The sequence below is a fragment of the Pararge aegeria genome, chromosome 16 (assembly GCF_905163445.1).
Source record: "Pararge aegeria chromosome 16, ilParAegt1.1, whole genome shotgun sequence".
NCBI lineage: Eukaryota > Metazoa > Arthropoda > Insecta > Lepidoptera > Nymphalidae > Pararge > Pararge aegeria.
The window spans coordinates 17142362-17169916 of NC_053195.1; the positions used below are offsets into that span (position 1 = coordinate 17142362).

Genomic DNA, 27555 nt, shown 5'->3' on the forward strand with positions numbered 1-27555 from the left:
TAATAAAAAACAATATCGAAATGAAAAGTTAATGTAATTCACATTCGATGAACTATTTGAATGGCAAAATGATTTTGTGGCTAAATGCTAGTCTATTCAAGCCCTGCCTACTGTCATACTTCAACAGAATATATTGATGCTAATTGTACCTACATGAATTCCTAATAAACTAAAAAATGTCTAAAAATAGAGTGAATTATCCTTGTCACCGAGAAGGAATCTTCGTTCGCATTACTAAGCTTTGTATGAATCAAACAAACTCTATCTAATATGGCTAAAGGCTTTTTAATAAGGCTATGTAGGTACAAAGAGCAATGAGTTTGCAAATAGTTATTCCTACTCCAACTCCGAAGAGCTGTATGTCCTGTATCGACCCACCGTGTGACGCGCTATCAATGATTTAGGTGTACCTACCTAATCTTTCAATAAACTGAGAAACTGATCTTAATATTATCTACAGTAGATTCATTATCATCATCACTATTCGAAGTCCTTGGTATTCAGGCACTGATTAAGTTTCCCGAACGCTGCCCTGTGGTTCACCTCTTTCTCGAAATCGGACCTACTTTATTTCCAAGACCTGGGAGTTGAACCCAGGACCCTTCTAGAATCTGCCATGCAACTCGTTACTCTTCCAAACCGCCACATGATCTAAATATTAAGTATCTTTTATGGGTTTGCGTTAGTTCACCTAGCCAAGGAATAGCGGAGTAGGATCCTTATCTACTGCAACGACATCTTTATACATACCCACATTCATTCTAAGAAAATGATCTCCAAGATTGCTCACGATTATGGAGGTTCTCGGCATTCATAAAACCACGTCCTCCACACTAGCGTGGGATGTACTACTCAATACAAACGAACGTGGGTGATGCATACGGTAAAACGACAACAGTTTGCGAACTTTACAGTCCAGGGTATCCAGTTCAGTTTGAACGCCAAAATTGTAATAATAATAATTAATAATACCACTGATAATAGTGTTAAAATGATAATTTATTGTTCATAATTTAATCTAAACACAACATTAATCCTATAGGTATCGGTGAAGCTAGACGACGCCAGTGTTCGCCGTGTTTGCCGGCGTGGGCTGCGTGAACATGAAGGACGTTGCGTTCTGCAGGAACTGCTTCTTCACGAAGTCCGTGGTGGCGGACTTGAGGCTCTCCTTGGCGCCGAACTTGCACTTCACGTAACCGTACAGGTTGGCCCCGGTCAGCGTCAGCGCTATCAGCACCAGCAGCTGGCAAACAAACGGACTAATAAGAAAAAAAGCAAAAAAAAACCACTTCTGAAATAAATACTATACCAACTATAGTATATAGTTAATAAAGTTCATAAAATATAAGTACTATACCACTGCTACAGAAAAACGCTGAGGATACTCTCTGTGGGAGAAACAACACCACAGATATGTTAACGTTACACTGGATTATGCCATATTTGTTTGTTTTTAGTTTATTAAATATTTTATTATTACCTAATATTATTATTACCTAATATTATTATTATTACCTAATATAAAGAAAAAAAAAATAAGATCTTATTAGATCTTATTTTTTTTTGTTTATATTCTCATTGATATGTTTTTGTGTACATCAAGCTTGAATGATATGTGCTATAAACAGATTCCAGTCGCGAAATATGCAACTATTAACTTTGACAGGACGTTCTCCTAGCATGCCGTGTGAAGTGTTGCTCAGTTTTATAGGCGATGGTTTTCCGTGCTGGGATTCCTTGGGCCTCCCGAAAGTAAAGTAGAAGTCCTACCCACTGAGCTATCAATTATTACCATTAAAAAAAAAAGTGTGATTACTTATGTCCACGCGGTACAAGTTATACTTCTTTGGCGTAATCAGAAGTAACCATAGAGAAAAGATACCTTTTTTTATTGTTAGTGTCGTTTTTCCTACAAACGTAGAAGAGAAGGTGAAAGATAAATTATATCTATAATTATATATTTTTAACTTACCAAAAATATTAATGCATTGAAAGTTTTATTATAACGCATTATCTAGATATCTCACTATCGGACAACCAAGTTTCTTTTTTCGACAAACTAAATTGTTGACCATAGCTAACTTCAGGGTGTCGGTTTTTTGTGACGGTGTGCGCGCGCATCGTAAAAATTTACTGTCATCATTTTTCTATAACGCGCCAACGAAGTATAACTTTAAAAACGCTGGGACGTGTCGTTGATTATAAATATTTTAAAAAAAGTAGGCATTCCAATACTCACCATCCATTTGAACTTGAGGCCGAACAAGCAGATGATGAAGAACCCGGACCAGATGAGTGGGCACAGCAGCAGTCCCAGCCAGAACAGGCGGCTCTCGTTGCGGTTCACCCGGTTCTGGAACACGACAGTTTTAGTAGCTGACGACACGCATCAAACTTTAATTTAGATACAGTAGTTCTTTTTCGTAACTAACTTTTTTAAATTGTGGAATAAACTTTCAAATAATTTTAATTTTATATACCCGTGACTCAATGTATTTATATACATAAATAGTATATTTATTTATGTATATAAATACATCGTGTCACGGAATTATGAAATACTGTTAAAGAGTGCATAAGTATATTTCATAAGGAATCACTGTGTAAAAATATAAAATCAAAAGAAGCATATTTTCCATTAAAACGTATTCAAAAACTTATCAGTGTTTACTTATGACAACTCTATTGAAGATAAAAGACCGACACGAGCATAGTACCTACAATACGCGACGCGTACCTTATAAAATGACAGGAGTCACTTGATGTTACTTTTGCATATTAGGACTGTATCTGATTTCTTTCAGTAAAAACTTTGGTAGTAGTTTACTCTAAAACTATTAGCGTTTCGGTTTCGCAGATAAGTCTCAGAGACTAATAATGTACCTCTAAAGCCTCTGAAATATTATTCGGTCTTCATTTACCTGTTGCACATATTTTTACGTATTTTACATTTAAATATATATTATTGTTTTTTTTCCTAATATTTTTTGGCACACCCTGACTAGTTTGCCCCGCACGTCCGAAGGTTGGCTGGTAGAAAATGCTTTAGCATTGAGCCCGCCTTTTGTAAACCGTTTTTTGGTGTTGCAATAAAGTGAATAAATACGAGAGATATATTATCATCGTGTTTATCAGAACCACTTCAAGCCCAGACTGGTCTCGTTTCAGAGAGAAAACCTTAACTCCACGGGGCCTCGAACTTAAAACCACAGCGCTAACTGCTGGGTAAAGCAGTGTTAGGAGATTTCCCACAAAATTAACAGACAGACAAAAAGCTTTTGTGAGTAGGGAAGGAAACGCTTGATACAATGCTTGATACACGGACGTCTTTTACCGTATTCGTCTAGTGTCTGATTTATGTCAATTTCCCAAGAGACTTATGGTCGTCCTACGTCCACTATTTGAGATCACAACAACGTAGGTAAGAAAAGCTTTACCTGTGTTTTTACCTGTTTGGATTCAAAGACCCAATGCGATTTGCCCTCATCATCTACATAGTTCCACCATCTCAGCCCAACCAGCAGTCTACCTGAAATCGGAGACATATCTTTTATGAATCTGATACCGACACGAATAATCGATCGATCGAGTCTGGGTAGTGTGTTGGTCATGTAATTAACGTGAGAGTAAAAAAAATATGCGATATACAAACTCAATGATTAAGAATGTTAATAACAAAGTTATTAGTAATATACAAAATTCTCATGTCATAGTGTACGGGGATACACTTCTCCAAAGCGCCTTAACCGATTCTTACGATTTTTTGCATATTCGGTAGGTCTGAGAATCGGCCGTAATCTTTTTTTTCAACCCCTAAGTGATAGGGGCGGTCCACCCCATATTTTTATTATATTTATTTTACGATTTAGGACCCTAAAATATTTATTATTAAAAACCCAAAGAAGCGCCGGCGAAGTTGCTAGCTACAGCTAGTAATAGTATAAGTTTTTATAAAGATATTTTAATTGTATACACAACATATTTATAATTTAATTTTAGACTGTATTAACATAGATAATATAAATATGTCAGCTCTTCAAAGAACGGAAGTTACTTGACAATATTCGTCAGCGTAAAAATTAGTAATCCCACACCAAGAGATTTTTATAAAACATTTTGTTTTAATAAAGTTATTGTATAAAGTTATATTCAAACTTATCCTGGATCCCCAAGATGAAAACCGGTAGTTTTTATAGAGGTATCATACTCACCACTTATGTTTTTAACAGTCCAGAAGTCTGCAGATAGCAAAAGCACTACCAAAACGAAGCTGGCAATGAAAGAGTCAGAGAACCAGCCGCAAAGGATGTAGACCACTATAGCCGATCCTCGGAATATTAGGTGGAAGAACACTATGTAGGGATGGCTGGAATACAAAATTGCCGTTGTAGCATATACGTAATGTTAATGTAAGCTTACATAAACTGAAATTTAAAATTAAATAATTTATTGCAAATATTATACCACTAGATAAAAATCAAGTTCATTGGTTGCTTAGAGCAAGGACAAACCAACTATCGAACACACTTTCGCATTTATAATATTATTGTATTATTGTATAAATTACATTAAAAAAATATGACAGTTAATAGTTTTTAATGTGATATTTTTTAAATTAGAGAAAGGACAGCATGTGAAAAAAAAGAGAACGTGGAATTGCGATAAAAAAGGAAGTGAAGAAGGACAGAGGTTGAGCCGGAAGATGGTACCTACTTTAAAATGAAGCTTATAAACATTTGGGACGCATAGAAAACATAACGGTAAATAATAAAGTTAAAAAATGCAGCAATCCCCAAGCTGAATTTTACCCAAAAAAGATGCTGTCATTGAGAGATAATTCTTATCATCCTTAAAATTATCCTTTGGTGCCAACCACCATCTGCACTAACGAATTGAAAATTTTGATGAGAATCAACGTATAACATTCATTAAACTGACTGAATATATCTTGTTGCCTTTTACATTGAATTTTGATACTTCTTTATTTTAGCAAAAGAGTTCAAACTCTAGAACTGAGTGCAAAGTGTGAAATTTTCTACATAACTTATTTGACGAAAGTTAGCCAACTACTAGTTAGCGCCATCTAGTGCTGGGATACTGGGAAACCGAACTGTCACTAGATGGCGCTTTTTCGATACCATATAAAACTAAGTTAACTTTAGTAATCGAATAAGTAAACGTAGGTAGAAACTCTCACATTGGGCACTCAGTACCCATCCAAGTGTGGTTCACTAAACAGCAATAATAAGAACTTACACAAATTGTTTGTTTGCGTTGTCCTCTTCACCAAAGGCGATGGTGTCATCGTCCAGCAGCGGCACCTGCGGCACGACTGGCTGTAATGCCGCATCACAACTACATGAGCTCAAGCCGTGCAAAGCAAAACCAACATCTATTATATTACTACATACTGTTAAAGTTGCAAATTATAACAGCTGTATGAGGGTAATTAAGTGGTCTGATCAAATCATTCTTGCAATATGAGTCATACGTCGTCCTGTGTGTATGTTGTATGGTTGTTTGGAGTCTAATCTCATAAATTAAAATTTCTAATATAAAACAATACTGTGGCACTCTACTGACTGGCAATACAATGCCTAAACCAGTTGAAATGGATTAAAATTAATGACAATATATTTCTTTAAATCTTGCACCTTAGGGGGGTGTAAGGTTAAAGAAATATATTGTCATAATTATATAAAACCCTAAAAATGAATTTTCCGAAAATCCATGTCTAAGGGGATGAAATGGCTAAATTTTGTGTGGAGTTATTTTGATATGGGTGGGTTTTACAATTCTTACTAGTTTTGGCCTATATAATTCTTAATTTTAATGGTAAACTAGTAATTCTAAATTTCTAAACTCTATTCTATTTTATTCCAAGTGCGTATTTCATTTTCAAACCTTTTGGATTAGCTAACAGTTTGATTACTTAATTTGATTATTATACCCACAGGTTTATCAACAAACTCACTGACATCATTTTCAACTATTTGAACTAAATCATTAAAGTATCATCATGCTTCAAAGATTTAGTAACACTGAAAATTGTGCATACTCACAATAATAAACATCATTTGAATTCTACAGTAATACTGCTTAGTTTTCAGTTTTCTGAATATATCTTGCATGCTTTTCTCTTATTATATCAATGTTTAGTATTGGAGAGAATGGTAGTCTAAACAAATAATGTAAGCAGAGGTATAGAAAAGTTTCAGATATAAATAAACATCATGTTTCTAGTACAAGAGTAACAAGATCTATCTGTCAAGTGGCACAATATTGTGATATTTTGTAAAGCAGTAATCTTACATCTCACAATAATCACAGATAATCAAAGAATGTGGAGAGCTAAAAACTAGCTTTTACTTCACAGCTAAGTATCCCATTTAAGTGGTGGTAAGGAACTGTAAGGATATCAGAAGCTGCAACTAACCTCTCTAAAGGGGATATTAAAATTTATATTCATAAAAGGGACTAGTAGGACTGCCAGGACACCAGTACAACTTATGTCTCAAAAATGGTGATATGAAGAAACGGTTCTTATGTAGGACGGATCTTATATAGAACTGAACCTTTCTGGCGATGTTAGGTACCCAATAAATACAATATAAATTATGACCCTCATAGCCTAGGTTATGCCCCTCTAGGCATAACCTAGGGTTCTAAATAGAATTCTTCATCTGGCAGTCTTCTAGTTATACATAGGCCTTGTCCGATGTTTAAAAGGGGTATGTTCCATAGACTTTATAGCCACATTAAGAGTAACAATCAATTAAACAATTTCAAATTACATGAACCCTATGTCTTTTATTAAAACATTGATATATTTTATTTGAAACATGCAGTATGCAATGCACACAAAGTATGTCATATTACTTGATGAAATGATGTGTGTGTTAAAGCTTTATTGTATCAGACTAGGAATTATTTTTCGACTTTTGTCATATATTTCACTGTTAAACAAGATAAATCATTTGATATTTTACTTACTGTCGCAGAATTCATTTTTGATTATCAACTGTTTTATATTCCTGTCTGTGCAGTGTGCTGGCAACAATAAGATATACTTTTAATTAAATTTCAAAGATGGTTTAGTGAATTATTCTACAGATTCGATCAACAAAACATCCATCATTCCACGTAAATAAAGAGAAACGTCAATATTTCACTGTCAAAGTTAAAATCTCAAGTATTTCTCTTATTAACTCTTGTCTATAGACCATGGAAAATTTAAAAATCTGGCTCAGACAGTACCTAGCTCCTCAATCTGAGAAATCTGGTTTTCCAAGTTTCACATAAAACATAAATTGCTAAAGAGACAAGATGAGATGAGAACATCACAACGTAAATGAAGCTAGTAGTCTGTCCAAATTTTTAATTTATCATAACTACGCACTGCTATGATCTTCATGGATGCTAGAATTAAATCGATATTAACAAACTTTAGTAATTCGATTCCCTTTTCTTCTTCGTGATTGTTTACCCCCTAATAATCAATTGGCCCTCAATACAAAACTTTAATTTCAATAAGTTAAATTTTTTTGTTTAGTAATCAAAGAAATTTGAAGCAAGAGTTTTAACTATTATAAAATTCGAGACTTATCAAAATCGATTTATCGAACAAATCGATTTCACACTACAGATGAGAACTGTCAAAATTTTGCAGGAAGGGGCACATGCAACGCTGTTTACAATAGCAATTCGCGACGTTTTCGAGTTTGTTGTGCATAGTGCTATTGTTTTTTTTCCCTTCCGTTTTCTGTACAATGTCTCCCGGAGCCGCTAGTGTCGTGTGTTTGTGCTCTTGATCGTGGTTTGTGATTTGTTTCGGGTGGATTTGCGTAACGCAGCCATGGGCGCTAAGGCTAGCACTGCGAACGGGGAGCAGAGCCCGCGGGCCAGGACATTCTCGACCAGCTCTAGCTCTGACGTAGTGTCCGGAGGCGCTGGGTTTAGCTTGCTGCGAGCGATCCCGGGCATACAGATGGCGAACGATAGGCAGCGCGCGAGATCTCTGTCGTCAGTGCCAGATTTGCACGCCTCTCACGAAGCTATCGCCATTCCTGCGAACTCGCAGAGCTACGAGGCGTCTGCAGCTGCAAGCCCGGACACGGACTCCAGTTCTAACGAAGACACGGGGCCAGTAGCGGTAGCGGGCACGTCTCTGGCGCTTGGTCGAGTGTACGCAGCGCATTCGTTACCGTCACATATTTGGTCTTTAAACGGTAAGTTGTTATGTAGATTTCTGTTTCTGAAATGTCAAAAATCTTAGTCCTGGTAACAAAATGTTAAATCCAGCTTTCCAATTTGAGTTTTAGATCTGTGCTCCTGTCACTTACAAGAGACCTGTTCCTAGCAGGATAAACATGAGGCCAAAGATTCCAGAGTCTAATACATTAACTTGATTTTAATTCTCCTTTTTAACCAGCACAAACAATACCACTGAAAGATGACTTGTGGGCACACAGCTTCATTTAAGGACAATTATTGCAACCTAAAATATAAACTATAAAGTTATTATATTATACTACTTAAAATATAAGTCACTATAATAAGATACATAATAGCTGTTTACAATATTTAAACACCTATTAAGTATTGTTTTATGTAACCTTTTCTTCTGACACAAGAGAAGAGAGAGATCTGAAGCTACAATCTAAGTAACTAAAATTATGGGGATAGCTCCAATAGATACTGTTCTTATAGGATTCTCATTGGCCTTCCTGTTTTTTATCAAGTAGCTATTTATTTTTGTTAATTTAAACTTGTTAGGTTGTATGCATTCACAAATAATTGTTTCATAATCCTATTTAATTGTTTGAATCTTTTTATTTATTTTCCTCATAAGTCATATCTTTATTTTATTACTGTTACCACTTTGTAATACAAACAGTGAATTCCCCATTTGTTTGTGCTTTGATCTTGAACCCCTTAAAGAGTTCAATTATTCATACACCAATGGTACAATTACTATAATACTGTATATACATATTAGAGTTACATGCAAAATATGATTCAATACCAAGATAAAATGTATTTTGTGGTAACCTTCCAGACTACATTTTTGCTTCCTTTACTATAACATGGATGAAACAATGTGGCACAGCTAGTATATTATAAAAGTGTTCATCAGAAATATTATTTTTATGATTGTTCATGTTTTTCGGATGGTGATGTGGTGATGTGCTGATTATACTTTTGTCTTTGTAGTTTTTTCATGGGATTAAAAGTCCATTGTCTTGCTTAATTAACTCTTTGGTCATGCATTTAGAATAGAATAGACTATTTACCCTATTTGGCATAGAAAAAGTTAATCACTAAAGTATTTTAATTATTCCGTCCAACAGATTACTTGTAGTTGCTATAGAGAACTTAATCCAAGTTATCTTTAGTAACAACAAGTAATCTAAGTAAGAACTTGTGATGTTATAATATGATCTTCACCTCTTTTATGTGCTGGCTTTGGAGACCATATTTGGCCTTTAATACTCTACTTTCTCTGCCTATTAATAATCAGTTCTGGGAACAGTTCTCCTCTCTTGTAGGGGAATAGTTTAAAACCCCTCCTTGGTGCTCCAAAGCAGGTATGTGGACTTTTACAATTAAAGCCCAATGGTTGGTCCCTTAATAACTGGGCACAACGGTGATTAAAAGTATCCTATATCCTCCAGGATGTGAGCTATATTAAATCCGAATTTTGAGCTAATTTTAGTACAGTAGTTGAGACAAACAAACAAATACCTAAAATTGCTATATGACACCTATGAGCATAAAAGCATCTACTGGCAGTGCAATATAATCTTACCTGCGCAATATTTTACTTATTTGCATTGAATTGCACAAATTGTCCATATTTTGAACATCTGCAATTTTTGCCTATGAAACCTACTATACTTTATAGTATGCTCATGTCACGATAATATCATCTTATCACATGACAGAGCATATTGCTTGACGCTGTGCAATTTAGATTCATTTAAACAGTCTGATATCACTGTGTAATCATAACATTATTATCTTCTATAAATATATAATGCTTGCTTGTCCCAAATGAGTATTCATTAATTAATTTCTTGAATAGTCTATTTGATATCTTTTATCAATTTATTCATGTTAGAAATTAATATGAAAATACATGTTGACTTAAGCTGACTAGCATTAAGGCAGTGTGGAAAATCTAAGTTCTTGATCCCTAAGTCTAAAGAAAGGAAGCTATCAGCGGAAAAATAAAAGTTTGTTGATGATGTTGACTTTTGTATTCTTTTTTAGTATTCTGCACAGAGCAATTAAAAAACTTCTTTATGCTTCAGTAAAGTCAGCTGGTTCTTTGAATTTGTTTTAAGTATAAAGCAAACCCTTGTTTAACGTTAGAAAAGTGTTATGATGTTAAACATAGACATAAATCATTTTGTGCTTGCTTGAATAAGTAACGCCCAATCTTAGGGCATTCCTAGACATACATCAACCGTTTACCAATAGTTATTAGCTAAGAGTTGGTGAAACATTTTTTTTCTTGAGCCATCGCATAATCTTGAGGCATTTGATTCATTGCGATGCCTTGTGAAAACGGGAGTTAGTCCATGTGTTTTGATTTTTAATAACGTTGTTTTGTTTATTATTTAAGACATAAAACTGCCTTATTGAAGCCTTACATGGTAGAATCACTGCTATATATATGTTTTATTGTCTTAGATACTCTCATGACGTGTTTGAACTAATAAGTGGAGTGTAAAATTAATTGAGTTAAGAAAATATAATAAGTTAAACATAGTTTCATTATTGATTCTATATTGGTTAAGTAAGTTTATTCTTTTCAACATTGGACCGAGGATGGCACCTGTTTAAGACCTATCAGCTTTTATTGAAAATTAAGATTGCTGCCTTTTGTGCTGCAAAATTTACATAATTTAAAAAGAGGTTGAGGGCGAGTAGGATTATTAAGGATCTGTATGTAATAATACCACCTTCGACTAATTAAAATGGATACAGCTTAAGCACATGTCTGTTACTTTAAAATTACTTTCGGGTATCAGCTGGATAGCGTTATTTAAACAAGCATAAGTGAGCCAAGTGGATACCTAACAGGTTTTTAAATTTGTTTTGTAAGTTGTAGCTGAACTTATTGAATTAGGCCTGTGAGAGCAGTTAAAAGCGTAGGTGAATTGTTATGCAAAATATTAAACACATTTTTAATGTAACCTTTTCAGTTTAATATTCATATTAAGGGATGTTTGTAAGAGCGAGTGATCTGTGCTAGGAATACGTGAAATGACAAATACTGCTCATAGTCGCTAGTAACTGCTAGTTTAAAATATATTGTTATACAATTTTTAGCCCACCTCCGTCCCAGTGGGCATGTTGCCAACGCTGACGATATTGATTTAATTGTGCTTGAGGCTGAGCCACGAGGGTGGTGGGGCCTCGTTGCGGTAGCAATCGTTGATTGCCGTTGGTTTCGTTGTGGAGTGGATAGGTGACCGATGGTCTATGGCCGAATATGCCTTTTACCTTTTCTCCTTGCGTCTTAGTACACGTTGTACAGTTTTTTTTATAACACTACCTACACCTACCTTATCTGGTGGTAAGTGGTGTTGCAGTATAAGATGGTAGCGGGCTAACCTGTTAAGGATATGGCAGTTGTTTAAAACCGGTATGGGTTTTAAACAACTGCCTTGTCAGGTTTAGCGCGTCATCTTGCCGAAAACTAAATCGCTTGGCATTTTCGGTAGGTTAGTACTGCTACTACCCACAGCCAAATCTTCAGCAAGACCAGAGAAAATTCACTACATAATGATCTGATCGATGGCGTTATACAACGTGTAACCGAATAACGAATGAATATTAAAGGATGCGTAAGTATATTTCATAAGAAATCATCCTGTATAATATTAAAACAAAGCTTATTTATTTTGCCATCCAAGCTAATTCTAAACATTCTAAGTTTTTACTTATGACAAATCTTACCTACGCTACGCTGCACATACCTTATAAAGAGTCACTTGATTGTACTTTTGCATGTAATGTTAGGGCTGTATCTGATTTCTTTCAGTATGGCAATGTTTTACCTAATAACTGAGTGTTTTGGTTTCACAGATAAGTCTCAGAGACAGTAAATAATGTACCTCTATTTGCCTCTGAAGCATTATTTCGGTTTTCATTTACACGTTGTATAATGTTTATGTATATAACATATCATATCTGGCGCAGAGAAGAGAGAATCCTTACGCTATGTAGCCTAAGACATAAACATCTCGGCAGTCATGACTACTCCGTCCAGAATGCACACACTAATAAGCAGAGAGATATTATGCTGAGGTTTCTTAGCGATTTGTCATTTTACCTAATATTATACAATGTAACCTTATAGTAATCTGACCCTGTGTCCACACCGGTGGCCTAATTTATTTGGCTGAATTTTACCGAATGCAAATAGGACGATAGCGTTTCGAGATGGCTAACAACAATTTTTATCGATATTTGTAATAGTATTTATTGGTTTGAATAAAAATTAACCGGCTTTGTAAAAGCGTACTTAACTAAAAAATTATAATTTAACAATTAAATTAAAATCTTGCGCTGAAGGTTATTTCAACCGTTTGATATAAGAGTAAAAACTGTAAACATAATGTGTCCGCCTACGACTTCATTCACTAAGTAATTATATTGTTAAGTAAGTATATCATTCTTCTTTTCACTGTTTTATTTAAAATAAATGTATATTTTATAAAAGTGGAGGGAAACAATCGACTTGGACATAGAAATTGACATTATATAGTATAAGTTACAATGCTTTGTGGGATTGTGTATATTATTCTTTTAAAAAATGATCCTGAAGGTAATTTTCATATTATTGCATAAGTTTAAACAATGTGTTTCAACTTATTTATTACTTCTAAGTAACTAATGAATTATGTTAATTGTGCGGTGTCATGGAAACAGTTACGACCTTCCTGGCGCAACGGTGAGCGCTGTGATTGTTGTGATGATTCCCGGCAGATTTGGGAATCAATGAAGGGAAAATGGTTACTGAGATATAAACATATAGAAAGATAGTACAATTTGGTGGCCTTTTCGCCACATAGCGATTTGTTCCAGGCAACCTAAGGCGAAATTGAATGAATTGAAAATGGGAATTTATAATTATCAATTACCCCTACCGACAAACTTGCCGCTAAACGATTTAGTTTTCCGGTGCGATGTCGCGTAGAAACCGATTAGGGGTTTGACTACCTGTTGGGGTTAACAGGTTAGCCCGCTACCATCTTAGACAGCGTCATCATTTACCGCCAGATGAGATTTCAGCCAAGGACCAACTTGTAGTGGAATGAAAAAAAAAAGCTAGCTTCGCTTTCACTTCCCACAAGATGTACAATGGTAACGTTCAAAAAGAGTATCTGCTGATCGGCTTCTCCATTGAATTCCTAGTCACTAGAAACCGATAGATTTGAAGTTTTTTAAATGCTTTTAAAGTAGGTCAACTCAAAATAAATGCATTTTTTTTCCTCCAAGTCATTTTCTTTTTGTGGCTGCTCCCACCCAGTGTCTCCTAACTCTCACTTCATCAGCTTAGACAAATCTATCGATATCTCGTCTATACTACTACTACGACTACTGGATTTTTGGTGGCTCGTCCATCATATTAATTTTTGTTGTGACTTAACGTCCAATGGCACTCCCACAAAGTGCAACTTTCTTCGCTTGCTTGGTCAGTGTACAGCCAATAAAGTATTTTAATAACCTCGTTTAAGTTTTGGATACAATGTTCAATATAATATGCATAATTCTTAAAAATTAAAATCTGCTGCATTTTGAGTCTCTGTGATTACATCGGAAATACAGTTTCCGACAGCAATAAAAAACACAGTACTAGTCAATAAAACTTTTCTGTGCGTCAATTCGTCTAGCACTAGATATCCTGAGTCCCGGAATATAAATAAATAAAATATGGCGGACAGTTTTCCGGGTTGCGCCGCGCCTACGCAATGGAAAGCTCAGTCGTTCGCGAGGCGCTAACGTGACAAGACGTTAATAATGTACCGCCGCCGCTATCGTACCACCCTGGGTTTAGGCCTGGGGTCATCGTTCTCGTCTACATTTTCAACCACCCTCTCGTTCAGTTCACGTACCTCGACGATACAGGGTGAGATTTTAAGAGCACTCATTGGCGCGAAAACTAAATAAAACTAAAAATCTAACGGTAACAGAGCATTTGGTTTAAGTTTATGAATGGAAAAGGCATTTTTATATTGAAAATAAATAAATTAAGGCATTTCTAATGTACGTTAAAAGTGTTTTCATTCATTCAGAAATGCATTGATACGACCTAATCAAACATGACAGCTACGAATTATGTACAAACAAAAATAACTTAGTAATACTATTAACAATATGTTTAAATAACCCCCTCCTTTTTTCTAAGTTGGTTACGAAATATATTACTATTACGCCCAACCTAATTTATCGATTCGTATTTTGAACATCAGAAATTGGAACTCTTTTTACAGACTTAAGTAAGTAAAATAAATTCCCACAAAAAGTAAAAGGTTTTCTAAAAAGTTTTTGTCTGTCGTTTATATCATTCTTAAATTATTAATTTCCATTAAAAAATAAATTATTTAGAAAGTATTTAAATGCAGTTTTTCTTTTCTCTAAAAGTTGATGTTACTTATTTCTTTGGAGTCTTGCGATCTCTTCTAACATACTTTGTTTTCGAGACTACTAAATGGTGTTTGAAGCAATAGTGAAGTTTTTATTTAAATTTTATCTAACGATTTGATCAGTAAAGATTGACCGATGGTAAGTTAAGTTGCAATCGCGCAGATTTGATTTACTTTGATACTTCTTCGGTTAATAACTACGTCAGGGGGACTACCTGTTGTACTTACAAAATTCGCGGGTTTAATACCATTTTAAGCAGATTTTTTTTGTATGGAGACGACCAGTTGCTAACCTGCCAAAGACATTACTCATAAAAATCTGAATTTGAGTTCTACGTAGCGTCACGTAGCAGTATGGCTTAGGGCTTTTAGGGTAGTAATTGACAACTAACCATAGTCGACGCCTTCCACAAACATTCCTTGAACCAAATGTCTCTGTAATATTTCATGTTTTCGTCCCACTGAACGCTCTCGTAATGTCACCGTTTAGATACCGTGAGGTCTGACGCACGCGCCACCGCAGCCAAGCTCAAGACGAAGTATGAAAACGCCGGCACCGCGCAAGGTCTGTGTCTGTGTGTGTGTGTGCTGTGCATGCAGCCTCGGTGTTGATCATGACCACCACTTGTCATGCTATGTCAGTAAATCAACATCGTTCTAAGCCTATTGACGTCCTACTGCGGGAGAGAGGTGTCCTGACCCATAGTAGACAGTGATTTAGCAGAAGACATTTTTCTTCATGGGGCAGGACAATTTTATTATCTTCTCCCGCAGTTTTATAAACTCTCAAGCATGGCCGCACGGCTGGATATATTTTTTTCCTCTGCCTATGTGAGCCGGGTTGAAGGCTCAAAAACAGATTGGCTTGCTATTTATCTAACTATAAATTATTGCCAGTTGATTTAAAAAAAACAAAATATTTAATATTAACATAACTCTTAAATCTTAAATCGCGGGGGGTGGGGAACGCCAACTTTCTTGCTCTAGGGAGCTACTGATGTTTTCTCGAAAGTACCACACAATACCACGCTCGCATACTACGATTAAACAATATGAGTTAAATGGCAGACAGAAATAATAGAAATAGGAGCACTGTTAGTTTGATTACGGAAAAAGTGAATAATAGTTATAATACAGTTCTAAAAGCGTTAAACTTTAATTGTTAGCTGCACGTGGTACTTGGTATGTAACTAATTAAAATAAGAGTTCCCTAGCTTGACAAAGTTCTAAACTTTTAATGGATTCACCTGAGACTACCGCGATTCGCGAAAAGCAATTAGTTAATTCATTTAGGGTTAACTATAGATAGAGCTACGAAGGTTTATGATGCATTTGTTAATGCATACGTTGAAAACTTTGTAAATTTCAATATTTTCGTCTTGATCTGGACAAAAATGATAAATTTGTTTAATAAAACAGCCTTCAATTGAATAAAAAGAATTTCGGATCCGCTATAAAATAGAAATAAGATTAGGAAACAATATTTACGAGCTTTTATGACTTGCTTTGTGCGCGGACTCGATCAGAATACGTGTTTTAAGCCGGACTTGATGAAAATGGTACCACAAGTATACCGTCTCAAACAAAAAAAAACGGGTTATCAATAACAGAGCTCAGATCTAACAAAAAAAAAAATAAGATCAACCGAATTGAGAATTATTTTTTTGTAGATAAATTTAAATTCCATTCAAATGAAAGTATCATGAAAAAGTTTAAAGAAAGTATTTCATTGAATTTTAAGTGTTTGAAGTTATTAGTATATAGTATACTTATAGTCGCTTGCTTCCAGGCGTGGCATAGGCACCGCGGGATTATTGCTTAATCTTTCGGGAAATTCCACGCAGACAAAGTCGCTGGCGCGTCCACTAGTCGAGGTTATATGAATAGGGAATGCCGGTTGAAAGCAGTCTTAAGTTATAAATTCAAAGCCCCATTTCTGCCCCAGTTTCTCGTTGGCTTGAAATATTGACTTGTTTGTGCACTGCGATCCGCTTAATAGTTACCACAACTACCCTCGTCGTATTTGCAAGTTTTAGAACCACTTTACTTTCTAGTCTGGGGCACAATAGAATACCCGAATTTCTGTCGGTACAACCCGTATGTAAGTATTTAATTTTGTTTACCAGCACGTTTTTACACGGGTTAAAAATAATAAATTTGAAAAATATTTTTATAAAAATGTGACTTTGTGACATGACTTTTTTGAAGGCAGTACCAAGTTCTATACTCTTCTCTAAAACTCAATCGTATATTATCTCCCAACCTTAAGGCAGCGTCTGTAAGAAAGGTTGTCGTTCGCCCGTTTTTTCCGGTATAATAATTTGTAAAGTGTGTTCAGTAGATCGAGAGATTACCCCTACAACCTCGCAATCTTTAGTGCTGGTCTCGTCTGGTGGGAGATTTCTTTCTTGGCTAGTTCCCACCCTATCGACAAAGACGTACAAAGCAAATTAGCGTTCCGGTACGACGAATTAGGGACATATTGTGTTTTATGTATACCATGAACCATCCCTTACAGGTCAGCCCGCTACCATCTTAGATTGCATCATCACTTAACATCAGTTAAGATTGTAGTCAGTGGCTAACTTAAAGTGAAAAAGCTTACCCAGTTCTGATCCGAATCTAGAAAATTGGTGCCCAATGACCAACCGCATGACATGAGCACGCTAAGTCGTTGGGTCCCGTGTGTGATGACAACCGGGAAATACCGCCGACCTGCGTCAAAGTAGCTTGTAGGGTCAAAGAGAAGATCTGTGCTTAGTGCACAAGTGGAAATAATATCCTGATAGTATATGTGTAATAATAAAAGGGGTTAAACTTCTCCTACTTCATATTCGCGTGCTTTAGCAGGTGGACACGTTAATTATATCCCTTGGTAGGGGATATAATCGGGGGATATAGTTATATCAGGGACAGTAGATTTTAAATGGCACCAGTACATACATTTATTACATAGGCACCAATATAATTTGTGAGGCACGCGTTTGTTTGTATAAATATTATAATAACTACTTTACATTATAAAAACTGTATGTATTCTTGTGAATAAACTATTTTATTATTATTATTATTATTATTGTCTCTTGCCCGTGCTAGCCCTGCTGGTACATTAACAAGACGATAGTGTTAATACTGAATCGTATATGAATATAAAACGATGTTAAAATCGACATCTAACTACGCAGTAAACTATATTACAGACATGGTGATTTCTAACATTTAGTTATGTAGCCACGATGTGTAGTAAAAGTTTTAATAGCTTATTAAAAACTTTACAAGTTCGTCGAACGTCTGCTAGACATTCGTAATGCAATGTTATTCACTTGCAATCATGATTATCAAATGGTTAGCTAGTGTTAACAGCATATCTATTATTTTTAAACTAATTTTTGCGATAGCTTTATTGACATCTATCTTGTGTTTTTTAGAGAAAACGCTGACACTTTGACGAGATTGTTGAGATGTCATGTTACTTCATCGCAGTTTGTAATTTAAGTTGGGAGATCTGTCCCAGAATTGTAAAAGGTCACATCGGCAATGATTGATCACTAACAGAGATTCAGTTTTACGCGAATCATTATGTGTCTAGAATGTCAAACCCACTAGCATCTATACCGAGTATTCGAGTGGTTATAGTTGTAACACTGAATTTGTTTGGGCACTTATTTAAAATACGTTCGTGTTAGTAAGAAAATTGCCGTGTACCCATAATCATCCCGTGCCTCGAAGAGCATGTTAAGCCTTAAGTTGTTGAACTCAGCCTGAGTTATGATGACGTTCATATAAGTACACGTGTACCCTGCGCATTATCCAACGGGCCTCTTAAATTTCATAATAATTTCCACATGACGTGAGATGTCGTCTAAATTAAATTATTAATTACAGCATTGGGATGCGATAGAAGTATATGTTTTTATATTCTCATAAACCTATATAACAAGCTACAAAGCATGGCACTTATCGTTTTCGACGTTAGCAATATTAAATGAATTTACTGTTTCGCGGAAAATTCTCTTCCTCCAAAGCGAAGCCGTGTCTTGCGTCACTACATGAGGTTATGAAACATCTGATTGTTATTGATCGTCGCAATCAGTGTTGCTGTCAATATTTATAATAATCATCTGATGAGCGTGTCACGATCTTTTATTTTTTTTTATTTTTTATTCCACTACAAGATATACGGGGGAATAGCAGTAATAAAACCCATACCCCTGATTGGTTTTTAAGCGACACTTTTCAGTAACGCTCAATCGCTTAGCGGCCCGCCTATGATAGTAATGTGGTAACTAACCACGGCCGAAGACAACAGAGAAAAATATAAAAATTGTCCATTATAAGACGATAGGTACGTCATTCACGTGGCCTTGATTGGCTTATAGTACTTGAGGCGGTGAAAAATATATGAGGCCTTTGCCCCTCGTCTCGTAGCTACAATTTTAATATTAGTTAATAGTTATATTCATCTAGTCTAAAATGTTCTTATTAGCCTATATTTAGACGATCTCTGCGGCGCCAAGAACTAGTATAAATGAAAATTATGACGTGTGTTTTAATTTTCTTGGCGGTAAGTCACGAACCGGCTGTCATCACTATCGATTAACAAGCGATTAATTTCATCAAAATTGATATTGCCAACTGAGAAAATTTGAGAAACAACACAACGGCGAAAAAAAAACTGTCAGAACTTGCTTTGTTATCAGACTATTCATGATAACTGCTTGCACTAAAACTTTCCATAAAGACTAGAGTAAAAAACGAACGACTTCTGTACGGTGTAAGAAGTGCTGAAAACTGCCTGGTCACATCATCAGAGAACTATTATTTCAGTGCCATTAAGATTTGACTTCAAAACTCCATTAAGATTGCCAGATTTGACTTCAAAACTCGGGTGGAAACTTCTAAATTTAATTGTATGACAGAAACAGACACACAAGCTGAGAGAACAGCTGATAATCCTCAAACTGCTTACCACTATTCATCAAACATAGCTGAAGTACATCGCGATTAAATACTCCTCTGTCTAAATTTATACAGCGTCATAGTATCTTGTGATATTAATAGTTGTACCTAGAATAAAAGATTTTTGATACCAAAGAGCAAACAAAGCAATGAATGTCGGGTAAGACAGTTAAAAATTATCTAATATCCAGGAATACATTTGACATATTGCGACTACAATTACTGGGCAACTACAAGTAAATCCTAATAATTTAGTGTTTTCATTTAGGTTTGCTCTCTTCTCTTCTACTGCAAGTTGGTCTTACTTCGGGTCACGTCTTTCCCATAGAAGAGTCGATAGAATTATGTAGTCTTTAGACCAGAGGTCCCCATTTTTTTTTATTTAAGGTCCTTACCATGTCATTGCCACACTACACTTCATTCCAAACCTGTAGTGAAGTGTAGTGTGGTGTTGTTCACTGCATTTGGAAGTAGCAATTTGCTTAAATCTGCTCTATCGTTCTTTACTCTTCAACCATAGTAAGTTTTTATGTCTTTGTCGACCCCTGGAAGTCGACATAAGACCACTTTGAATATCATCCTAAATGATATCCTCTATCGTTCATTACTCTTTGATTACCATGGACAATTTTTGTCCTTGTCGACCCCTAGAATTCGATATAAGACCACTTGGACATCATCTGCTGACACTCAGAATGCTTTATTACCACTTTACGGTGGTAGAAGATGGGGACAGAAGATGGAACTTATAATTAGTGTTAGGTACCGAACTATTGGAGGTTTAGTTTTCATTTTAAATACTATTATCTAGCTTCTATGTTTTGTAACCATGCCAAATCTGATTGACGCGATTTCGCCTGTGTAAAAATAATTAATCTCATGACGAATGTTTCGTAGATTTAATCTGACAAATGTACTCTTTAGAGTATCCGCACACTAATAAATATTATCAGCGCCACATTTTAATTTTCCACTTATTATGGGTACTAACCTTACTTTTATTAGAAATAGGTAAGGATTGTGGGTTTGTAATTGATAAACTCTAACTCTACTACTAAAACTTTCACCATTGGGATGTTCTTTTTCTCGAAGTAATAAAATCTATATGTTATTTCGGTAATAATAAAATTTAGCCTGAAATAATGGTATTTGCAAGGCAAGCCATTAGAAAAAACGCTACTGAGCTGCTTTAGTAGTTTTAAGACCTAAGTAGCACTTACGTCTTAAATCGCACTTAAATCTTTTTTCAATCTTTTCTTAAGTTGGGTCTTTCTCTCGATGTTTAGAAAAGATATATTATACAGGGATATTATTGTTTTCATATAAAACCCGTTTTTTTTTATTTATAAAATGTTAAAATGTCATTAGAACTGCAAATATATTAAATATCGCATATATGAAAATAATTCGAGTATTTTTCAGTACGTTTTATGAGACGCAATAAATCTTATGAGCCTTGTCGAAGTCAGTGAACTTTCCTCAATAATACTTATAAGAAAGTCCAATTTGTGTTTCACTGAATTTTGAAACCAAGAAGAATAATCCCTTTAAAACTGAAGATGCATTATTTATATATTGAAGACAAAGGTTGAGTTGAAGAAACTGAAATTGTGAATTTAAAACTTTAACTTCTCGTAACGTCTATAATAAACGAATTTAAGCTAAAAGTTTCATCGAGGCTTAATATACGGAATTTGAATATTTTTCTCAGATTAGCAAGCTTCGGTATTAGACTGCATTTTCACTTAGCATCAAATGAGATCGCAGTCTAACAATAACCCAACCAGATTAAACGCTTTTCGTCCAAATGAACAGCCGTCAACTGTCAAGTCAAAATGTCAACATAATTTCAATGAAGTTGACAGTCTGACTCGTGATGACAATGTGGCGAAATAGACCGTTGCGGTTAGAACGAGGTCTCACGTTCAGAACTATGTCAGATTTGTATTTTTAAACCGACTTCAAGAAGCGAAGGTGTTTATCAATTTAACGAGTATCGTAATTTACATTCTCATACCTCGTAGCAACATTCTTTAGGAACTATCTAATTAATATTATACATGCGAAAGTGTGATTGTTTGGCCTTTCTTAACGCCCTAACTAAGCAACCTATTAACTGGATTTTTACCATAGAGCTTGTAGACCAGGAAAACCGCACAGGATTTGCAAAAAAAAAAACCGTAATAATGCGGACGAAAACTGCGGGCAAAAGCTATTTTATAATAAAGACCGTTGTCACTTTGTGAACGAAGTGAAATATTATCTTTTAAATTTTCTGGCGCTCCTGTAAAATTCGCTGAAGTATACTTACGCGTTATGTTGCAACATTGTTAGGCGTTATATCAACAATGATACCTCTATGTATTTTTCATCTTTACGTTGTTCCCATTTAAATCTTACTAGCTGCTGCGGTTCTTTGTTTTTTCATGAATCCCGAGGGAACCGTACATTTTCCTGGGTTAAAAAGCCTATGTGTTAATCCAGGGTATATATAATCAGTTCAGTAGTTGTTGCGAGAAAGAGTAACAAACATCCATCGATCCATGCATACAAACTTTAGCATTTGAATTATAAGTAGGATGATATGTTGCCGTATTCAGTAGCTTTTGTACTAGGTGGTCAAATGGTAGTCTTCATAAACGCATTATTTGACAGCGGTAGAATTGAGATGAAAGATCACCACGAATTAGCAACGGTCAGAAAGTTACAAAATACGTACGCTAATCTACAGAGCTTTAGTAAGTTTTCATGTTAACTACTCATACGCTAGTAGTGTACATGCCAGTTTATATAGAGGTCCAATCGTCCTATAAAAACACTACACTTTTATAGAATAGTTTAAAAAACGATTTTATTAGTGTGTTTTTAAGATTTCTCTCTATTCGCCCTTTATTTTCCTAACTGTGGTGGTGTACAAATAAAGAGTTTAAATAAATAAATAAATCCATAAAAATATGGAGTGACAGAACGAAATGTTGAGTAGGTATACACGGAATAACAGTTGATATTCTCTTAAACCAATATTTGAGTACATATTTCCAGAATTTACACAATGCATGGTGGCCATCTATACAGTGTTTTAATTTTTTTTTTGCATGCTGTGGCGGTAATTAATGTATTTAATTAAAGTTGTCAAACACCAGCATGATCACCCTGGCGCGGGCTTTAATCTTGAATTACCCCGATTCAGAGACCTGTAGGTTACAAGACGACTATTTGTACCTCAGCACAATTAAATAGAGGGGTCATTAAACTGGACCAAAGCTGTGCCGATGCTGTCTTTGTTTCTAAACGTGCATGCTGATGTCATTTTTGCGGTTATTTTTTATCTTTATTAATTTGTGTGCGTCAGCTTATTACGGTAAATAAAGTAAAAAGCTCTCCGGTGCCAAAGCTCGTTTCCCGCCACTATGTGCGTCAATAACTAAAGTGGCGACGGGCATCCTTGATAACGGATGCTGGAATAGGGTTGTCACTTATTTTAAAAACAAGCTTTAAAAGCATGTTTTGGTTTTAAAGCATCTTATGTGGCGGCGTTAGACCGGCTGTTGCGGTTGCAAGGCACAGTTGGCGTGAAATCAAGCTTAACTTTTAATAGATTATCAAATAATTAAAGAATATTCTTATTCTAAAAATATATGAAAATTTTATTTTATAAAATGCCCTATATTTTTTTTCTTTTAATAAACAACTAACATCTTTTTGTGCATATTTTCTATACGAAATAGTTTTCCATCTGGCGGCGGATAGGAAACTAGGGAAATAGTTTCCCGGCGGCCTGCGTCGGCTGAAAAAACATGTTGGCTCCGTAACACTATCTGTACGAACCATTTTTTAATAGATTAGATTGGTTTTTTTTTTATTCTTCATTTTATTTAGTTCCATCCCACCATAGGATCGGGTAGAGGCCACTTCAAATTTCGTAACTGTCTATACGATCACCTTTTATATTGGAACAAATCAATGAAATTAAATTGAACAATTTTGTTCAACCACTCGGCATCTTAAATCTGAAATTCTGTTCGGACCAAGTAATACAATTTCCCTGACCGACGTTGGCCGAGATTTTCCAACTACGCGGGCGTTATTATATAGCACAAGTGTGCACGCAAACACAGATGCACTCTCCATTCCTTGACTCTCATAATCCGATGGGACAGCAGCTTTGACACGACCGGAAAGAGAGCATGCGCAAGACCGGCAGCTTTAAGTGCTCTCCGAGGCACCGGGGCGAATCACCGCTGATATCCAAACTCGGGGCTGGTATGATGAATTTCTTGATAAGAAAAGCCCAAAACCATTCACTGGCCCGACTCGGGGATCGAATCCACGGCCTCGTGAGTTGCACACCAACATGCTAACCACTAGACCCAGCTGTACTACGGTAGTGTGGATTTGTGTATAGCGACTCTTTAAACAATGTACCTAGCTACATAGTTTAATTTATATTCGCGGCGGATGTTTGAGATTGCGCTGAGCCACTTATAATATCATTGTAAGCAATTATTCAGTACAAAATTAACTGTAACTAAATCTTGACTGAAATAGCGTGGCAGCGCTGGCCTAATCGCCGTTTCGCGTTTCGCCCCACTGACCTGCCTACATCGGTTTTAAATAGTGCGTGAGCGCTTCCCCCAGCCCGCTCCCCGCGGTCATATTGGCAGCTGTCGATTTTACTGGGAAACGACACAGTTATGGGAGAAAGTCTTGGCCCAAGGATGAAGAAAAATTCATACTAATATTATAAATGCGGTAGTGTCCGTTCGACTCCTTGTTACTGCAACGTGTAATCGAATTACGAAATAATGTTGAATGAATTTTTGTTGAATATTGTTGAAAGATGCATAAGTATACTTCATAAGGAAACACTCAGTAAAAATATTAAATCAAAAGAAGAATATTTATTTTTCAGTACAAACAAATTCAAAACATTCTAAGTGTTTAATTATGACAACCCTATTGAAGATGAAAGATCGACACGCGCATAGTACCTACGCTACGCGACGCGTACCTACTGATTAAAGTGTGATGTGAGGGCTGTATCTGATTTCTTTCAGTAAAAACTATGGCAGTGGTTGACTTAAAAACTATTAGCGTTTCGGTTTCACAGAGAAGTCTCAAAGACAGTAAATAATGCGCCTCTAAAGCCTATGAAGTATTATTTCGGTTTTCATTCACACGTTGTATATATAAATATTTGGCATAGAATATTTTTTATCCCGGAATCCGGGAATCGTTACCGCGGTTTCAATAAAATAGTCTTTGTTACCGATCTCGAAAAACTTTGTATAGAGATAAAGTTATCTAATCTTCAGGATCTTAGTTTACTTCTTTTTGCCAGGATTGCCCATTTCTTTTCGATTATTTTTGACAAATTGGCGAGATGTCATGTTATTGATATTACAATCTGTAATTAAGGTATTTCCTCTGATTTAAAAACTATATAATAAGTGCAAGTCCCTTAATTATATATTTATTCTGTTTTTTTAGTATTTGTTGTTGTAGCGACAACAGAAATACATCAACTGTGAATATTTCAACTGTCTAACTATCACGGTTCATGAGATACAGCCTTAGGATCACAGGCACTTATGAAGCGTTCATACATATATGTTTGCATAATTGGTGAAAACTTTCCAAACGCGCTTTGGTTTAAGAAAAGCCCACAACAAACTAAATTTATAAATTTTTATTTTTTATCACCATATTGGACGTGATATCACGTTGTTGGATATATCGGTTTAATTACCCTTAGAGATTCACCTGAGAATCTTCTTAAATTAAGAAAGTTAGACATGTCTACAGTCACAAAAGTTAGTTAAAAATAAAAAAAATATTTCATACATTCGAAAGTGTGTTTATTTTACCTCACTGTACGCCCGAACTAAGAAACCAATCGATGGATTTTTCGCATAGAGTTAGTTAAAAAAACAAAAAAACGAGACTAATTTTTATCCCAGAAAAACACCCGCTAAACTTGACCTGCATCGAACCACGGGGGAAATGTTAAGAAAAATTTTAATCTTTTCTCGCGTTGGGACATTAATGAATAAGGTTACGGCGGAAAATTATTACTGTAAATGATGAATGGCTGGAATGACAATGCAAATCTTGCGTAGGTATACTGAGTGGTTATGCGTGGGCCAAATTCACCGGGTCCAGAAGTTTTTCTTGATTACCTATCTAATTAAATTTTAGTTATATTGGAGCTTACGCATATATCGATACTCCAGATCGCTTATCGAAAAGCTTGTTTTTGACCCCCGACGCAATAACGACGGGGTGTTATAAGTTTGACGTATCTGTGTGTCTGTTTGTCTGTCTGTGTAATCTTGTTTCCCGAACTGACGGACCGATTCAGCTTTTTTGTCTGAAAGGTGAATTAGTCGGGAGTGTTTTTAACTATGTTTGATGAAAAGCGGTCCAAGATGGCCACCGCCACAAAATGGCGGATTTCGTATTTTTTCACAACTCCCACAATATAAAATGAAAGGCCATGACTAGTAGACTAATGTAGAGTATATTGAAAAGCAGGGGTATTTTTAATTTTTAGTGCACATTCCGTCAAAGAAAATGTTTTCAAATACAGTTTTAGTTATGTGACGATGTCTTTACTGTACAAAGATATAAAACAATGCAACTATACTAGTACCAGAGCATCATATTGGACGGCAGCCAGGCTCACCGCGATTAATTCCCCCGGTCTCTGAACTCCTCACACCAGGAATTGAACTCGCTCCGATGGACAGGGTGGGCGGTCGCATGAGATTATTCCAAGTCTTTCAAATACAGCTGTTGAATAAACTTCCACATTCATACAGTTTAAAGGTTAAAGGCAACATTCTGATACCATATTTTGAAATTTATTGTTACAATTGGATGCACCAAATAACTAAAAAAAGTCCTTAGCAATTGTTCATTGTAAAGTCAACATCTTAGAGAGTATGTAGAGAGTTCGTTGCCGAAGATCTGTTTGCCGTGGAGTATAAATATTAATCTCCTATTGTTCCTGGAGTATGGCAAATAAAGCTTAATTTTCAATAAATAAAATGGAATTCCGCAAAGTATTCTGCTTCTGTCCAAAGCTTTAAAAGTAATAGCTCGCCAAAGTGGACAGCTATTTTGATGGCGAGTTTACCAAGAACCGATTGTTGTATGGGAAATAACCCAAGTTTATTCCTGAGTTAGGTCACAGACCAATGATGTCCATCAACAGTCGTCAACTGCTAGACATAACTATTAATTCTGTAGGGATTTCCAAACTCCAAAGTTATTTGTCGCCCGTGTCCACCGACTCAATGACAAGTTTATCACATTTCAACCATTTAAGATTTTGGATTAAGTTTAAAAATGCCATTAATTTTTAAGCGGCACTGTTTAATCCACACATTTTTGTAGACGTTAGTTGCGTCGGGGAAAATAATACACAATTTTACCAATAAAATAATAATTTCCAGTCCATTCAACTCTGACATGGATGATGAAGCGTGTATTCCTGAGAGGCGCCGGAAATAATGTCTCAACCCACCCGCCAACCTGTCACTGTTACTATCGCCTGACCAATAAATCCGCATTTTTGAGTCGTCTTAGTTAACTATAATGACCGTAATACATTAGTCCAATCACATGGATCCAATGAATTCAGTCATCAATTGGAATGAATGCTATTGTCTACGTAATGCAAGTAATTTATAAGCCATTTAGTTGCAATGAGATTGAGTGCGCGGAAGTTTTTCTGGAAGTTGAGCCTCGAAGAAATTATGAAACAATACAATATAGACTTTATACTCAATACTAGTCCCATCATCTCAGTGCCAAGAATGATAAAGCGTATATACATTTCTGAGGGGATGCGGAAGTAATGTCTCAATTCACCCGTCAACCTGTCACGGTCACTATCGCTAACCGGATTTGTCGCCTGACTGATAAATCC

At 35.7% G+C, this 27555-nt stretch overlaps 2 protein-coding genes across 5 annotated transcripts in view; one reads left to right on the forward strand and one right to left on the reverse strand.

Annotated features, from left to right (window-relative positions):
- Positions 1–978: 978 nt before the first annotated feature.
- On the reverse strand, positions 979–7165 carry LOC120630679 (uncharacterized Golgi apparatus membrane protein-like protein CG5021). Of its 4 annotated transcripts, none has more exons than XM_039899951.1 (6): positions 6997–7165; positions 5260–5324; positions 4215–4369; positions 3441–3532; positions 2243–2356; positions 979–1246 (listed from the first exon to the last, which is right to left on the reverse strand). In XM_039899951.1, the coding sequence occupies exons 1-6, from the start codon at positions 7009–7011 to the stop codon at positions 1055–1057; spliced, it is 633 nt and encodes a 210-aa protein (XP_039755885.1). In that variant the 5' UTR covers positions 7012–7165; the 3' UTR covers positions 979–1054. The 4 variants fall into 4 exon arrangements, with proteins under 4 accessions (XP_039755885.1, XP_039755883.1, XP_039755886.1 ...); XM_039899949.1 differs by having other exon boundaries at positions 5260–5339; XM_039899952.1 differs by having other exon boundaries at positions 3453–3532; positions 6997–7164.
- A 505-nt stretch (positions 7166–7670) lies between these two features.
- LOC120630212 (E3 ubiquitin-protein ligase ZNRF1) overlaps positions 7671–27555 on the forward strand; it is a 138953-nt gene continuing 119068 nt past the window's right edge. Inside the window, exon 1 of the mRNA XM_039899350.1 lies at positions 7671–8231. Within this exon, the coding sequence (XP_039755284.1) occupies positions 7859–8231 (373 nt within the window). The 5' untranslated portion in view covers positions 7671–7858. The remainder of the gene's footprint in view (positions 8232–27555) is intronic.